Source organism: Panthera onca, chromosome E3 (genome assembly GCF_046562875.1).
Source record: "Panthera onca isolate mPanOnc1 chromosome E3, mPanOnc1 haplotype 2, whole genome shotgun sequence".
Classification (NCBI taxonomy): Eukaryota; Metazoa; Chordata; class Mammalia; order Carnivora; family Felidae; genus Panthera; species Panthera onca.
The window spans coordinates 19,788,927-19,805,058 of NC_138354.1; the positions used below are offsets into that span (position 1 = coordinate 19,788,927).

A 16,132-nucleotide genomic window follows, 5' to 3' on the forward strand; every position below is an offset into this window, starting at 1 on the left:
ACGTTGCTGCCATCGGACTGTGGTGGTGACCATGGAGTTCAGTGACCAGGGCCCCCAGGTGGCCTAAAGGCCTTTTAGTCCACCTTCAGATGTTGACCTGTCTGCCCAGGCATCTGTCATCTGATGTCACTGGGTTGGCAGGGGTGATGGCTGATCACTTTCAACACTAGGAATTTTTTTTTGATGTTTATTTATTTTGAGAGAGAGTGTATGAGTAAGAGAGGGAGAGGGAGAGGGAGGGAAGGAGGGAGGGAGGGGGAGAGAGAGAGAATATGAATCCCAAGTGGGCTCTGTGCTGTCAACACAGAGCCCAACGATTTGGGGCTCAATCTCAAAAACCATGAGGTGAAACCTGAGCTGAAATCAAGCACAGGACGCTTAACTGACTGAGCCACCCACATGTCCCTAAGAATTTTTTTTATTGATCATTTGATTATCATCCTAAATGAGGCTTTCTAATTCTTTATGACTTTTTTTAGTGTTTATTTTTGAGAGAGAGAGAGAGAGACAGTGTGAGTAGGGGAGGGGCAGAGAGAGGGGGAGACACAGAATTCGAAGCAGGCTCCAGGCGCTGAGCTGTCAGCACAGAGCCCGATGCAGGGCTCGAACCCATGGACCAGACCACGAGATCATGGCCTGAGCTGAAGTTAGACTGAGCCACCCAGGTGCCCCTATGACTTTTTTTTTTCCCCCAAACATACACTTACAACACTTTTAAAGCCCTTGAAAAACAAAAAAAGCCTTGAAATCTTCAAAGCTGGTCTGGGGTTTTTTGCTATTAGTTAACCATCACCAGGGAACTGTTTATTGAGCAGATACCACCTAGTATCTGGGTTACAGATTACAAAGAGGGCTGTCTAAGGTAGTCCGCTGAGGGGCGCAAAGAAAATAGTTGAATTTTAACGTCTATATTTTTCCGGTCACCTCTTAAACACTGTATATTTATGCAGGTGTGCGCTCAAGTCCTTAAATGAAAGTTTTGAAGTGTGGCAACCACTGTTCTAGGTTCTAAGAGACCCTGATACGTCAGAGATGTGCTGTTTCACAAAAGTAGTTGATAAAGACCACTGGCTGCTGGTCGTGACCCACTCATTTTAACTAAAGCACGTAAATGTGATCAAATGTTTTTCGGCTGATAAAATGCATCTGAAAGAAGTTGAGGTGCTCTTGGAATCACATTTGTGGCTTAAGCCAGAATTTCAGAAGCAATTGATGTTGCAGGAACTCGTCAAGAATGTTTTCTTGGTGTCTTAAATGGGAAACGTAGGTGTGGTTAAGTCACTCAGTTCCTGTCCCTTGCGGTTTACAGGTTTTGCATCATCCATCACAACAAAGTGGTGTAGGCATTGTAGGCTACAAATTTAGAAGCACAAATGTACATGAGTTTATTTTTGGACCTAGGAGCTTGGAAATTGGAGCTCCTCATGTTCCTCACTCCGTGAGAATGCTCCAGAGTTTCTTGATCAGAGCTGCTGGGGACTCGGGTCCCTCTGTCCGAGGACTGTGTTCTGTAACTTAGCAGAACAAAGCCGCTGCTGGGGCTCGTGGTCCGGGTTGGCCATCTTCAGGTGGTGGTTTGGGAAGACCTGAATTTCAGTTTCCTTTTCCTCCGTTGGACTCTGGGGAAGGTTGTGCCGACTTACAGGTTGTTGAGTAAACGAAGTGAACCGGTGCGTGTCGAGTAGCTTGGCCGACAGTAGGTGTTCGGTGAAGAACTGATTCTCTTCTGCTCGCTCCCTCTCACTCCCTTCTCTCTCTGCTTGTCACTGTGAGAGGAGCCACCTGTGTAGGAACTTCTTGCAGGAAGAGGAGGAAACCTGAAGGGAGTTAAGCAACCTCTAAAGTTCTCGAGTCATGTCCTGTGACCGCTTCGTCGTGAGAGTGCTGGCCAGGACCGGCCACAGAGCGGCCGGGGATCCCGAGTGACACCGGGTTGGACTGTAAACACATGTGGGCGAGCGTGAGAACGATTGCCGCCCTTTGTTTCCGGGTGGGTTTTCTGCTTAACAAAAAGGAAGTGCCGTTGTGACCCGTGACATTTTGATACACTTAATAAAAGGTGTCAACTAGGTTTGTATCAGGGCTCCGGTCGTTTCCTAGCTCCTAGGAAGAGAAATTCATGCTGTTGACGGCCCCAGAGAGCAAGTGAATGGGGTCTCAGTGACTTCAAAATTGGGCCGGCGTCCCACCCCTGTCCTTGGTAGCCCTCTCTCACTTGGACTTTTGTCTGTTTGTTGCCTGCATTTATTCATGTTTTTGTTCATTTGTTCTTTCACCGTCCTTTGTTTACTGAACACCTACTCTGTAGTTGTCCTAACGTGTGCAGTTTTATTTAACTCAGAAGTTGGGGTGCTTCGGAATCACATTTGTGGCTCCAGTCACAGAGGTCTGTAGGTTTATGACCATTGCATGTTTAAACATTTAATGCTACACATTTCTCTCTGAGTACTGCTTTAGCTTCATCCAAAAAAATTTTTAAGTTTATTTTTGAGAGAGAGAGAGAGAGAGAGAGAGAGAGAATGCTCAGAGAGAGAGAGGGAGGCCCAGAATCTGAAGCAGGCTCCAGGCTCTGAGCTGTCAGCACAGAGCCCGGCGCGGGGCCCAAACCCACCAGCCGTGAGATCATGACCTGAGCTGAAGCTAGATGCTCAACCAAGTGAGCCATACAGGCACCCCTCACTGAAGATATTTTCTAATTTCTCTTGGGGTTTCCTCTTTGCTGTTTAACTTCCAGATATTGGAGGTTCTCCATCTGTCTTGTTACCATATTCTAGTTACCATGATCTGCAAACGTAGTTTGTGTTCTTTTTAATTTCAGTTCTTTTTAATTTGTTAAGGTTTGTTTTATGACTTAGTTTTCTTGGTGATTGTTCATCGTGCACTTGAAAAGAGTGTGTATTCTGCTCTTGTCGGATGGGGTGTTGTGTAAATGTCGGTTAGGTCGGGTTGGCAGGTGGCATTTCTGTGTGTCCTCTGTCATGTTCAGTCAGTGACCGGGAGAGAGGTAAGCTCTCCGTGTGTAATTGTGGGTTTACCAATGTCTCCTCTCAGCCCTTATCAGTTTTTGCTTCATTTATTTTGAGACTCTGTTGTTAGTTTCCCATAAATTTAGTTTCCCTTTTCAGTATGTTTGTTTGACTCTCTGTCTTTATCTGAGGTTTTTAAGAGGTTGCTCTGGTATTACAATATGTCTACTTTTCCTTTTAGCCTTTCACCACTGAGAGTGTATGTGGAAGAAGCCTTGTCACCGCATAGATCCTTTTGCCCTCCCTTTATACTGAAGTTGCCACACGTTTTATGTCTATATACGTGGACAACCCCAGCAGACAGTGTTTTATTTTTGCCTTCATCCATCATTCATATTTTAAAGATCTTAAGAGGAGAGAAATAGTCTGGAGAACACTAGAGAAATGGTATTTACCCAGACATTTGCCAGTTTCTTGCTTTTGTCCTTCGTCCTTAAAGTTCCAGGTTTCCTTCCTATGATCATTTACTTACTGTATTAACGAGCTTGGGCTGTCCTGACAAAATACCACAGGCCGGGTGGCTTAAACAGCGGGAATTTACTTTGTCACAGTTCTGGAGACTGGAAGTCCCGGCTCAAGGTGCTGGCAGGTTCACTTCCTGGTGAGGACTCTTCCTGGCTTGCAGACTCTTGCCTTCTCCGTGTCCTCATGTGGCCCTTCTGTGCTTGCACGGGAGAGCGAGTGGCACGCATGCACTCTCCCCTGTCACTTTCTCTTCATGTAAGGCCACTGTCCCGTTGGATAGGGTCCCACCCTTATGACCTCACGTAACCTCTGTTCCCATTTTATAGGCCTTCTCTCCAAGTACAGTCACACGGGGGATAGGGCTTCAACATAAGAATTTCCAGGGGACCCAGTTCAATTCAGTGCCTAGCACCCCCTGCCCGAAGAACATTACGGAGGATGGTTATACCAGCTGCCTTAAAAGTCTTTGATAATTCCAGGGTACTGGCGTCTTGAGGTTGGCTTCTGTTGATCGTCTTTCCCTTGATTAATGGGCAGTGTCTCCTCATTCTTTGTATGCTGACTAGTATCTCGAATGCTTTTACCTCTTTATTTGAACCAGCCTTAGGCATGGCTCCCGTCACCACGGTCACCTTATGCTCAGAGATGCTGCATGTTGAGACCTCGCACCCGCAACGCCAGGTAGCAGGAATGAGAAGGGGAGAGTTGGACAAAAGGCTCTTGTCCGGAGGCTCTGCCCTGTGACTCCTCTTAGCATGTCCTCGACCACTGCCATCTGCGAGGGAGGCTGGGAAATGTGGTCTTCCACTTGGCCTCAGTGCCCAGTGTTGTCTTGCTGAGGAGGAAAGGAAGAATGGGTCTTGGGTAGGGAGCCGGAGTCTGCCACACCCGAATACTCTGCCCACCTTCACCAGCCACTTGGGGAGAGCAGTTACTACCTGAGTGTGTTTAGCCTGGTTCCTGGTTGGGGTCCATTTTCTATGGGATAAGCTTTTTTTGCAGCCAGAGCTGCTAACTGCCGGTTGGGGTTTAGGTCTAATTTAGGCTTATTCTGTGCATTTTACAAAGTCTTTAAAGTCCCTTTTGAGCTCAGCAGGACAACTTGTAGATGACGGGTTTCATCTGTCCTCTGGTCTGAAGTGGATTTTCTTTCCTAGCAAAATTGTGAAAATGCACTGGTCCGTCGTAGTGATTTATAGCATAAAACTTGTGTAACTAACTTTAGGAATTTATGTCTGAGCAAATGGCAAATGTAAGCTCCAGGCTTAAGTGTTTGATCTTACCTTTCTCTGAAGTCGACTGAAATAGGATTTTGAGTCTGCTGGCAATTCTTCCCACAGACGTTGCCTATTTTGTGAGTGATCTTCCCTGCCAGCATTAGTTTCTGGGCGGCCTTGCTTGGTTGCCCGTCCAGCCTGGGTTGTTAAGTCATTTGCAAACACTGCGGGGAGGGGTGGTCAGTGTTTCTGTCTTCGTGAAAAAAAGAACTCTTGTGCCCACCAGACTCTGCAGTGTGACAGCATAGGAGGATTTCCAAGTAGTCTCGAGACTGTGTACAGAGTCGTTACAAGGGTTATAGCAGACTAGGTGGACTGACTGTATTTGATCTTGGCACTGGATTCCTTTTAGCTGTGGTTAGCTTGTCTGGTACTCACCTGTGTTGGATTAGATGGTTCATTAGGTAGAGTCCTGTCAGGAGAATGGACACCACACTTAATTGTTTTAAGAATTTGGTGTAAGAGATTGACGAAACCGGTGTTGGAGGGCTGGAAGAGCGAGAAGGAGACACCAAGATTCAGCAGATGAGAACTACAGGAGGCAGCCCACCCCCAGGGCTGAAGGAAAAGAGTGGAGCTGTTCAAGTCTGGATCGCAGGGATGGGCCCCGTGCAGCTCAGGTCTCTGAAGAGAGGGCACCCAGGAGCTTGGCCAGACGGGGGGTGGAGGCTTGGAGCTGGTGCTCCCTCCTGAGAGGACGGGGTGCGACCTGGCTGCTGCTGGCACCTCCGAGAGTGCGTGCGGCTGGCTGTAGGAATGTGAAAGCTGAAAGTAGGACCAGTTCTTACCTCCAGGTGACCGTCACTGGGGTGACACTGCCAGGGCAGCGAGCCCACCAGGAGAATGGCATCCCTGTGCTCCTGCTGCCTCTTGGTCTTCCTCCAGCGCCCCTGCTGCAGAGCCTCCAGGCAGAGGAGAGGTGTGCTCTGTGCAGCCTGGGCCCCGACGTCACAAAGTGTGCGGCTGGATCGGCGCCGGACGCCTGACGCGAGTGCCCGGCTTTGTGAGTGGGAGCGGTCCCTGAGCCTGTCTTGGAAGCGTTTCGGGACAGACATTTAGGCTTCGGGATTTGTTCTTGAAAATTAGGGTTTGGTGGCCCTTGGGTGTGACTGCTGCATGTAACTTGGTGTTTTCGGAGGTAGGCTGTCATCACACGTGGGAAATAGCCAGGCCTGGAGCTTTAGGTGTTTCTTTGAGAAGGGGCAGGGTTCCTCCAGACCTTTTCCATTTCTTCCTTTAGGTTTTAAGTGTTCTGACTGAAGGTTTTGGGGGAGTGAGCGGAGCAGGCTCGAAGACCATTGGTGGTTTATGCATAGAGAGGAGGGCATAGGATGTTGAGTTAGGGAGCCCCAGGTTCAAATCACCTAGCTTGGTGACCATGGGCAGTCTGTCTAACTTTTGTTAACTCTGGTTTCCTTGTCGGAGAAACACCAATAATATATCTACCTCTCACAGATGTTAAAAGGATTGAATCATGGAGTTGAACCTTCTATTGAATCGGTGTAAATTGATATTTATATATCATTACTTATAATCCCTCGGGCACCCGTTGAGAAAATAACTCAAGAGTATATGGTGAAAAGAATGCCAGGGGAGTGAAAAGAAGTATCTGTTTAACACAAAAGAAGGCATTAATGGAGGAGCTGAACAAAAGATACTGGCAGAAGTCCTTCCTTACCAGTAATTACATTAAACGTAAAGAATATAACTTCTCTAGTTTAAAAAGCAGTGATTAGCAGGATGGATTGAAAACACATGATCCCACTACATGTTGTCTATAAGAGACTCACTTCGGTTTCAAAGACACAAACAGGTTGAAAGTAAAAGGATAGAAAAAGCTATTCCATGTAGACAGTAACCAAAAGAGATTCAGGGCAGCTATGCTAGTGTCAGACAGAATAGACTTTAGGACAAGAGTGGCTGCAGGGGACAAAGGACAGCGTCTAATGATAAAGGGTCCATCCGTCAAGAAGCTGTCTGGAACGTAGCAAAATAAAGAGATACCCCTGCCACCGTTCCACTCTCACATATGCACTTGCCAACCCGTAAGCTAAATCTAGTTCAGATACTGCTTGTATATGGTAATCCAGCAGCGACGCTATTCTTCTTCAGAGTGTAGGAGGCCTTTTCAAAACCCAGGCTAAAGGCCTGCTGTCACCTGTTGTTGAATTTCTCCCTGCTGCATAGGTACGAAGACGCTCTAGTCCTCTTGCTCACGGAGGTGTTGAATCGAATCCAGTTCAGATACAACCAGGCCCAGTTGGAGGAGCTGGATGACGAGACTCTGGATGATGATGTAAGCGGCGTGGCCTAATCAACCGTAGTCATTGTCATTTTCGGTGTGAGTCCAAACGGAGACTTGGAACCTGTAAGCTCTCTGCTCTGGAGCCAGAGTAGTCTTACAGTTTGAATTGTGTGTTTGAACTTTACAGTTGACCTTGACCAGTGTGGGGCCTAGGGGTGCTGACGACCTGTGCAGTCGAAAATCCCAAGTATAACTTTTGGCTCCCCTAAAACTTAGCTGCTAACAGCCTGACTGTTCACCGGAAGCCTTATCGACAGTCGATTAACACATATTTTGTATGTTACGTGAGTTCTATACCATATTCTTACCATAAAGTTAGCTGGAGAAAAGAAAATGTCATGAAGAAAATGGTAAGAGCAAATACATTTCCAGCGCTGTACTGTTTGTTGAAACAAAAAATCCTGTGTAAGTGAACATGCCCAGTTTAAACCTGTGTCATTCAAGGGCCAGCTATATATCCTACTCGTCTTTTGGGGTTTGTTAATTGTAAAAAGAAGTTGACAGACGTTTTTATCTGTATGAACTAGGGAGATAAGTAGAGACACCATATGCACAGTGAGAAATGGTTGAGCAAGGGCTCTGTATTGCCTTGCACCCACACCTCTGCTCCCCACTCTGGGCAACGAATAAAAACTAGCTAGATGCGGGGTGAGGGACAGGGCATAAAGAGCTCCCGAAATGGTAAGGCTAGGATGAAAAGAAGTCTCTTTTGAGTATATTTTGTCGATCAGTATCTTAAAATCAATCTTGAGTTTATTGACACTCGTGTGCCCAACATGGGTAAGGCAAATGTGTTGAAGGACACAATTCCCATGTTCCTTTTTCTTAAGCACCGTGCACTTTAGAATTTTCAAGTCACTGGTAGGGCTCTCAAAATAACTGTGACCGTGGCATGGCTGAGACCTTGAGGGTGGCCGTGTTTGGGTTAGAAAGAGCCTTGTACTTGGAACTCAGAGGCCTGGGTTTGAATCTCTGAAACCTTGGGCCACAAGGAGATAGAAGTCTGGGCCTTAGATTTCTCTGAGCTTCATTTTCTCCTCTCCCAAAAGGGAAGCGATGTGGCTGACTGGCCTGCGCTGACGGTTACATGACGGTAATGTGTGGAAGGGCTGGCTGCATGCCTGCTTATGTCGTGGGTGCTCGGTAAACTTGAGCTTCGCTTCTTGTTAGCTGTACGATTTAGTTCAGTGCTTCTCACGTTGGAGCATGGGTAAAAATCGTTGGGACAGCTTGTTCAACAGACTTTGATTTAGGGGTGGGGGCCACAGAATCTACGTTTCCTACAAGGCCGTGGGAGATGCTGGTGCTACCGTGTCTGTGGACCGTACTTTGAGTGGCACTGACGCAGTCCGTCACTGCTAGGGACCTAGTAATGCACTGTTTCAGAAGGTAATGAACGAGCGACCAGTTCCTATAGCTGCGTTCTCATAGAGGGGCCTTGAGCATCTCACCAGTGGCTTTTTAAAATCTCTGTGTCCCTGTGACCGTAGGAAAAAGTAGGTCATTCTCTCTGGATCATGTGCTGAGGAAACAGCTTTTTAGGAAACTAATTCATTGGATTAAAAAAAAAGATTCCAGGTTGGCCTTTTTAAAGTACCAAATGACCTGGTTCCGTCATTTGCCACTTCTTCGAGATTTTACGTCCGAGAGTGGACTTGAGGTTGAGGCTAGATGGGCAGGGAAGATGACAGGACTGCCTTTCCGGGAGAGCTGATCCTTCTGTGTTTCCCCCACAGCAGCAGACAGAGTGGCAGCGGTACTTACGCCAGAGCTTGGAGGTAGTGGCCAAAGTGATGGAGCTCCTTCCCACACACGCCTTCTCGACACTGGTAACTCACCATCGGGAGGGGAACGAAGAGCCTGATTCTCTCCCTGCACATGTAGCACGAGTAATAAGGCTTTTTTGCTCACCGGTATTTTAAAATACATAGGTATACATTTTAAACAAAGAATAATGATGACCATCACCGACCTTCAGAGTTTAACAAATGCTAACATGTCCCCAAATATTTTAAATCCGCTTTTGGAAGCCCTGTTTTTCTTCCTGAACTCTCACATGTAATATGAATTTTACTAATGCCTTCAGGCCTGCATCAGTAGCTCAGAAACGACCAGGCCACGCAGAGGACTTCCTGCTAAAGATCGATTGCTGCAAAGTGAGCCTTTGTAAAGCCCGTCGCTAGCACCCTGCGTATATTCATGTGCTAGAATCTTAGTCATAAGGACCGCTTTCCTTCACTCAGTGGTGCTTGTTATTTGGGGAGATTTCATTAAGCCTATCTCTTCTTCAAGGACAAGATGATTTGGGGGAGGGGGTCTTGTGTTCTCTTGTAGACAGTTCTGTTGTGTTTCGCCATCTGCCTTTCGTAGGGACCTGTCACATTGAAGTCTGATCTTTGTCCTAACGGTGAGTTAGCAGCTTTAGAAAGAAAAGATACTGATAGCTCTGGTTATGAGGGTCCTGTCTGCCAAATGAGTAAGGGAATCAGACTTCTAAAAAATTGGGCCTGTCTTTTCACTCTGCCGTGCACTTAAATGAGGCAGATTATCTGACAGTTCTTTCCAGAATAGGATTTCCCTTGGATTTGAAGGGAGATAGGTTCCGTCTTTAAGCTCTAGAAGGTGTAGATCATTTGGGGTTTGGTGTCCTCTTTTAGGAACCGTAATAGTCAAACCCAGCATCCATTGCTTTGTTTAGAAAAGAGTTATCTACCTGATAAGTTGTTGTTTTGTTTTGTTCTGTTTTTTTCTTTTCTGATTCCAAACATTAATTGGTGGTGTGAATTGTAGAAATTGTTGAAGGCAGGGCACTGAAGGGAGCCACTCCTTAGCTGGCAGTAAAGGTTCTCAGAGAAAAGGGTATTTTTAATCTGATGCCCCTCCCCACCCCCCCCATAGATCTTGTAATGTTTTAACGTTAAAATGCTGTTAAAAGTTGGACTTATGTTTGTTTTTTTTTTTAATCTTTGTTTTTTTGTTTTCAGTTCCCAGTTCTTCAGGACAATTTAGAAGTTTATCTGGGTTTACAGCAGTTTATAGTTACTTCAGGGTCAGGTAAACTGGTTTTTATTTTCTAATTTAACCGACATTAAGAAAACTACCGGGCTAATATTTAATTATTGCCTTCTTTGCTGTCGCAACATGATTTCTCCACTGCCACCTCCCCGCCGCTCTGTCTCTCCCCACTCCTAAATGGAAAACTTTCTTAAAGAATCAATGACAAAAAGGAGCCGTGGGGGAGGTCAAGGATGAGGCTGTGACAGTGCATTCCGAACAGGTGTTTCAGTGAGAAAGAAGCAGCTGATTTGGAGCAAAGAGGGGGGACTTAGCGGGGGGAAAAAGAAACAAAAAGCCATCAATTAGGCTATTTCCTTATGTCTTTGAAACCAGCAAGCACACTAGGGAAAAATGGCTTTGGGCTTTGCTGCCGTGTGCTCTTTCCTCCCTGGCGTTAAGCAGTAAGAGGACCCAGGAGCGGCTCTGGAGTCGGCCGACCTGTGCGGGCACACGCCGACAGCTCGTGGCTGTTAACTCTCCTCCCGTAGCTGGCCCGCGGGAGGCCTGGCTGCAGCTGGCTGGGAAGACTTTGGGCTGCCCTTGGTAGGTGGCTTCACTCACCTGCTTGGGGTTTAGAGTCAGCAGTTTTTGGCCGTTTGGTTGATAACAATAACAGCTTCCGTGTGTAGAACACACGTCACACACCAGGCACTGTATTCTTTGCCTACGCTGTCTTTGACTCTCTCACCTGTCCTGGTCTCCTATTTTATGGAAGAGGAAATGGGTGTCCAGAGATGTCACTTTGTCCCAAGATGGTATAGTAGGGAAGGATTAGAAAGTTGAATGAACTAAAATCTGCCGTCCATTTTTTGCTAGCTAGTTGAAAACACCAAAAACTTCTTCTTGTGCCTGCAAATGCACCCGTGCTTCCCCGTATCCCCCCAGCCTCCCCCATCTTCTTCCCAGTGTTTTCCTTCCAGGAGTCCTGCCTGGCCCCGGCCCCCAGCCCCTCTACTGTGTAATTGTCTCAGCCTGGCACAGAGCCGCTCAGGGTATAGACCATCTCCTGGGCGAGCTTGTTATTCATGGCAGAGCCTCCACGAGAGGCTCTGTCTGGGGCTGCCCTTCTTGGTGGCCTGTGACGGTTTGTTTCCATGACTGTATTATTAGCTTCTAAATAATCCGCTGGGCCCCAGGAGGTTGATGGGACTTGGCATGCCCCTAAGTTTGTAGATAGGTTAAGAACAGCTTACAAAGAACTTTAAAAAGATCACTTTTCAAAGCAAACATGCCTGTAAAATATGCTGTCAACATTAACAAAAATCATTTGACTGTATAAATGCTACAGATGTTTTCCAGCATCCATTCTTGGGGAAAATTGTACCCTGGTGGTCTCTCCCTCAGGGCCACTCATCAAATTAGAATGTACTCAGCATCCTAAAGACCCGGTCTTGATCTTATTCTCGATCTTTTAAGAAACTGAGCATGTACTCCTCCACCCCCCCAAATTGACCCCTACATAAAGCTTACGTTGAGTCTGTCTTGAGGAGAAAAATCTGAGCGACTCCTAAATCCTTTTTCTGAGACATACTGGTAACTTAGAGTTTCTCATCCGAGAAGGATAATCTGATTTATTTTTCCCTGAATGAAATATCATATACCTGTTCTCACTGAAACCCGTTTACTGGCAGTTTCCCAGTGTGCCTGGCCTTTCCAGATCGTTTATAAATCTCATCCCTAGCACTGCTCCTTGGTGCATACTCCTCTCAGGCCAGAGAAATACTTACTGTTTTAAAACGATCTGTCTTATCCGTGACGAAGCATTCCCCCATCCCTTAGTGGCTCCAAAGCCAAGTTTCCAATGCAAAGCCTATTAAAAAATGGAAACTCTGAATACATTTTGTTCCCTGGTTCCCATGGCCATCTAACCTCTCCAATAACCTCCATGCTGGATTAGCAGCCTTCCTGCCTCTTAACAGAAACTGTGGCATCTTCCTCTGAGAGGGTGGCCCCTCCATTCATGTGCTTTACTTCTCACCAGCTCTTAATTCTCGAATCTCCCCTGGAGGCTGTGTGGATGGGAGACTGACTGTTTACACCTGCTGCCGATCTTCCTGCCTCTACTTCCTCATTAGGACGGAGACAAGGCCTGAGGTCGCTGTGGCACCTCAGCGGCTGTGTGCGGGTCTTGCCCCTGGGAGGTCATCCTTCGCCCGCATTGCCTATCTTTCTCAACCGTCTGTGGTTTGAACGATCCCACCTTTGGTTGTTGTGTCTCTTCTATTCTTTGTTCTGCTTGGCTTCATTTATGACCTACTTGTTCTCTCAGAGTAGAATTCCTCAAATGGGGATTTTCACATCTCTACCTCCGCAGCCCCCCCAACAAAAGAAGACTGAGTTATATTTAACATGAAGATGTTTTCTCCCCCCGGGCATTGATTTGCCAGGGAGCTGTCCTTTGGACGTGGTAAAAAGCACATGCACCTAGATGGCTTCAGGGCGACTTGCTTGATGGAAGATCGCGCTTCGGTGTGGCCGCGATGTTTTCTGTCCCGCAAACCTCCATGTGGCAGTGATGTCCTTCTGAGGGTTCCCCTTTGCGGCTGTTCTTTGCTATTAGGCGGACATCTAAGCCTTAGCCAAATAGGAGGAGAAGGGGGTGGTTCTGAACAGCTTTCTCAGTGGGAACTCAGGTGATTGCTTGCAGCATTTGGTGCTGCTGGCGGTGTGAAGGTTCTAGGCTCGGGGGTGGGCACAGAGATTTTCATTTGGGGTGCCTCCTGCCTGTGTGCTTATGTGTCTTGCAGACGGTAGGCGAGCAGCAGTCGCAGTTTGCATTGACACGCGCTGTAGATGGTACGTGTGTCTTCAGTTGAATTATACGGAATTGCAGTTTTGTTCTGTCAGAAGTGGACACATATCAGCAGTTTCTTATGGTTCGAACTGATAGTTTAAAATCACAGCGGTCCTGAGCTGGTTTTCATTCCAAGTACTGCTCTTTGACAAATTCGGGCAGGTTTAGAAGGGAACGAGCAGGATGGCAGGGATTCTCAGCCAGAGGGTGACACGGGAAATGAAGGGATGCAGGGGTGTATTTGAGCCGAGAGGAGAGTCTCTGTCTTTGCCTCTCCCCAAGGCTGCCATTCGTAAGCAGGCCTAGGCTCGTTTTGTGTTCTTCCTTCGGGGTGGGACCAGGGATGCCAATAAGGAATTGTGGGGGGAGGGACACTTTTTCTCTGTCGTTTCTGGCCCAGCTGTTTAAACATGGAGGACTCCGCGAAGAGGCTTGTGGGGAGAGGCTGGGAGGAGGCCCCGCACCGGCTGCAGCCGGGTGGACTCAGGGGCAGGCGGGGAGGCCTGCTCACAACGACTCCAGGACTGTTAGGACCCAGACGCCAGTGGAAACCCGATTTAGGGCGGTATCTTGGTTTGGTTTTTGTTTCCCTTCATGTTTTAAACTGTTCAAGAACCTCGTTCTTGGGTAAACCTAAGGGCACAAGAAGTTGGGAAGCAGTCGGCAGGGTGGAGAGCCTCGTGGGCGTGGGCGAGGGCGAGGCGACGAAGGTGCGCGGGGCGGGCGAGTGCGGAGTCAGAATGTGTCCTCGCTGCCCCCGGGGAGAGAAAGGCTGGTCTCTTTTCGGCCGACACTAGCAGCACCACACCCAGTTCCAGGGCAGATTTTTCTTAAGGCTTTGTTTCCCACAGCCCTAAAGCTTGGTGTGCAAAGGAAAACAGGTTTTAGTTTACCCTGGGAGTCAGTTATATAGCTGTAAGCCTGAAAATCCTTGACATTCAGAAAGTGCGTGATTGTGGTGCTTTTGTTAGCTGGGAGAGGAGGAGAGGCAGCGTTGTCTCTCGCATGATCAAAAATACCTCTTGGTTCTCTCCGTTTTGTGGGCTCATCTGGCTGGCGTGGGGTGGTCGTCCTCTTGCTCTGACTAGAGGAGCTGGCTCACCCTCCTTAGGCGCCCACCCCAGTGACCTTGGCAGGGTGCCTGCAGGCCGCGAATCCCACCGCTTGGTGTTTTCCTGACTGAAGCACTGCTCTCTGTGCGGGGCTGGGGGTGGAGGACCAGGTGAGGAAGGCAGGGGTGGGCCAAAGCTGGCCTTTGTCACCGGCTCTGTCCCTGTAAAGACCTTCCTTGATTTGCCCCTTCCTTTTGTCCTCCTGCTCCTGGGGATGTGACCCACACCTTTTTCCAAACCCATGTCTACCCTTGGGGGCTGTCACAGGTCTGTTTCTAGCCTCATCACGTGGAAGCCAGCGTAGGATCCGAGGCATCAAACTTGCCGCTTCACCTGGCAATTTCTTAGGTGTGCAGCCTTTGCTGTTTGTCTCGCCACAAGTGTTGTTTATCCATAATCACATTTAAATAATCAGGGAAACTCAAGCTCCCCAAGCCTCCCTGTACTGCTCTAGTTTGCTCTGTATTCGGTCGTATCTAATTCATTCGTTCGTTGTGGTCACTTCTTCCGTACCAGGCGCTGTGCAGAGTGTTGGCCACAGCCCCTCCCCGTGAAGGAGTTCATGGTCAGTGAGGAGACTTGTAGCTCATTAGTTTATCTGCATGTGTACTTGAGGTGCCCTGGAGGGGGATGCAGGAAAGGAGGGAAGCACATTCCTTCTGTCGGGCAATGCGGAGAGAAGGTCTCCCAGAAGACGTGGTGGTTATATGAATCTGGAGAAGACCATACAGGGCGTGAGTGGTCAGGGATGCAGCTGGGCAGGGACCTGAGGCACTGGGGGTTAACAGTGGGTCCGGGTGAGATATTGGAGTGGGGGTGGGGGAGGCAGTGAGGTCACGAGAGCCCTGGTGTTGATGGAGGCGCGGGGGGTGGGGGGGCGGGAAGGGGGAGTGGTCCGGGTTCTCCTGCCTTAACTGGAAGAGCCCCAGGGGGTTTGACACTCGCTTACGGGGAGCTGAGTCTGTAGGTCTGGGTTCTAGGAAGATGCTTGTGGGACACCACGGGAGCAGGGTTGCCCTTAGCCAGTTCCTCTCTTCTAACGGAGTAAACCCCTGAAATTGCCACAGGAGGGGGCTGGTATCTAGGGAGTGGTAGGATTTGTAGGTGCCCTGTGGGCAGGGAGGGGGCTCTTGCTGTTACTGCCCCTCCCTCCCTCCTTCCGACTGGATGGAGGAGAACTCTGTCCCAACTCAGAGCGCCCTCTCCTGGCTTGGCTCTTCTCACTGTCTTTTGTGGACCTTTGTGGGGAGAGGGGTCCGCAAGGCAAGGAGATGGGCTGAATTGAAGATGTTTTTGTCCTTCATCTTTGCATCTAAATCACTCGGCTTGAAGAAATCGTGTGGAAAAGTAAGAAAGTCTCAGGCCGTAGAAAATCACAAGTTTTTTGTTACACCTATTTCTTAAAACATTGAAGGATGCTTCATAGTTCATTCTAACTTTGCCTTTACACTAGTGAATTTAATGGGAGCATTATTTTCCTCTTTAAGGAACCAGACTCAGAAGGGTTTGCTGAGGTCCGGAGCCAGCGGGTAGCAGGGCACCCGTCTTGTGAATCCAGGCCCCGTGCCTTTATTCTAGACCGTGCTACCTGCAGACCGTCTGGGGTGGAGTGCCAGCTACCCCCGGTTCTTTGAACAGGGGTGAATCCTGTCAGCCCAGGGAGATTCCATTCTGTGTGACAGGCCACGTGCAGAAGGCAGGCAGGTTTGCAGCTGTAGAGGCTTAGCCTGGTTCTGCCCCAGAAATAGGACCCGCATTGGGCAGGTGGCTGGGCCTCCCTGTGTGGGTTTCCTTGGGTGTAAAATTGGTGGTGTCACTACCTCAGGGTCACAAGAGGAATGACGTCAGGTGCTCCGTCCATGTCGGCACACCAGGCCATGTGTCCCTCTTGTCTGCGCTCGCTGTCCGTCTCTCTGGCCCCGGGGTGCGTGTGGGTACAGGTTGAGGTGGAGGACTGGGCCCATTTTCCCAGCTCGTGTCTGGGAAGCAGCCTGTGAGTTGCTGTGTTTCAACAATTGGTTTTGCTAAATGTAGCTTGCCTGTAGGAGCTGTTGTCTGTAGCGGTAACTAAACGCGTCCTTCCCGTGGAAAACCGC

At 48.5% G+C, this 16,132-nt stretch overlaps 1 protein-coding gene across 8 annotated transcripts in view; it reads left to right on the plus strand.

The window, feature by feature from the left end:
* Window positions 1–16,132, plus strand: part of XPO6 (exportin 6) — a 103,582-nt gene that overhangs the window by 64,447 nt on the left and 23,003 nt on the right. For 3 of the 8 annotated variants that reach the window (XM_078440050.1, XM_078440047.1, XM_078440049.2), the window contains exons 10-12: window positions 6,956–7,064; window positions 8,810–8,965; window positions 10,058–10,127. In XM_078440050.1, the coding sequence (XP_078296176.1) occupies window positions 6,956–7,064; window positions 8,810–8,965; window positions 10,058–10,127 (335 nt within the window). The remainder of the gene's footprint in view (window positions 1–6,955; window positions 7,065–8,809; window positions 8,966–10,057; window positions 10,128–16,132) is intronic. The other 5 variants (XM_078440052.2, XM_078440054.2, XM_078440051.2 and 2 more) reach the window with 3 other exon arrangements.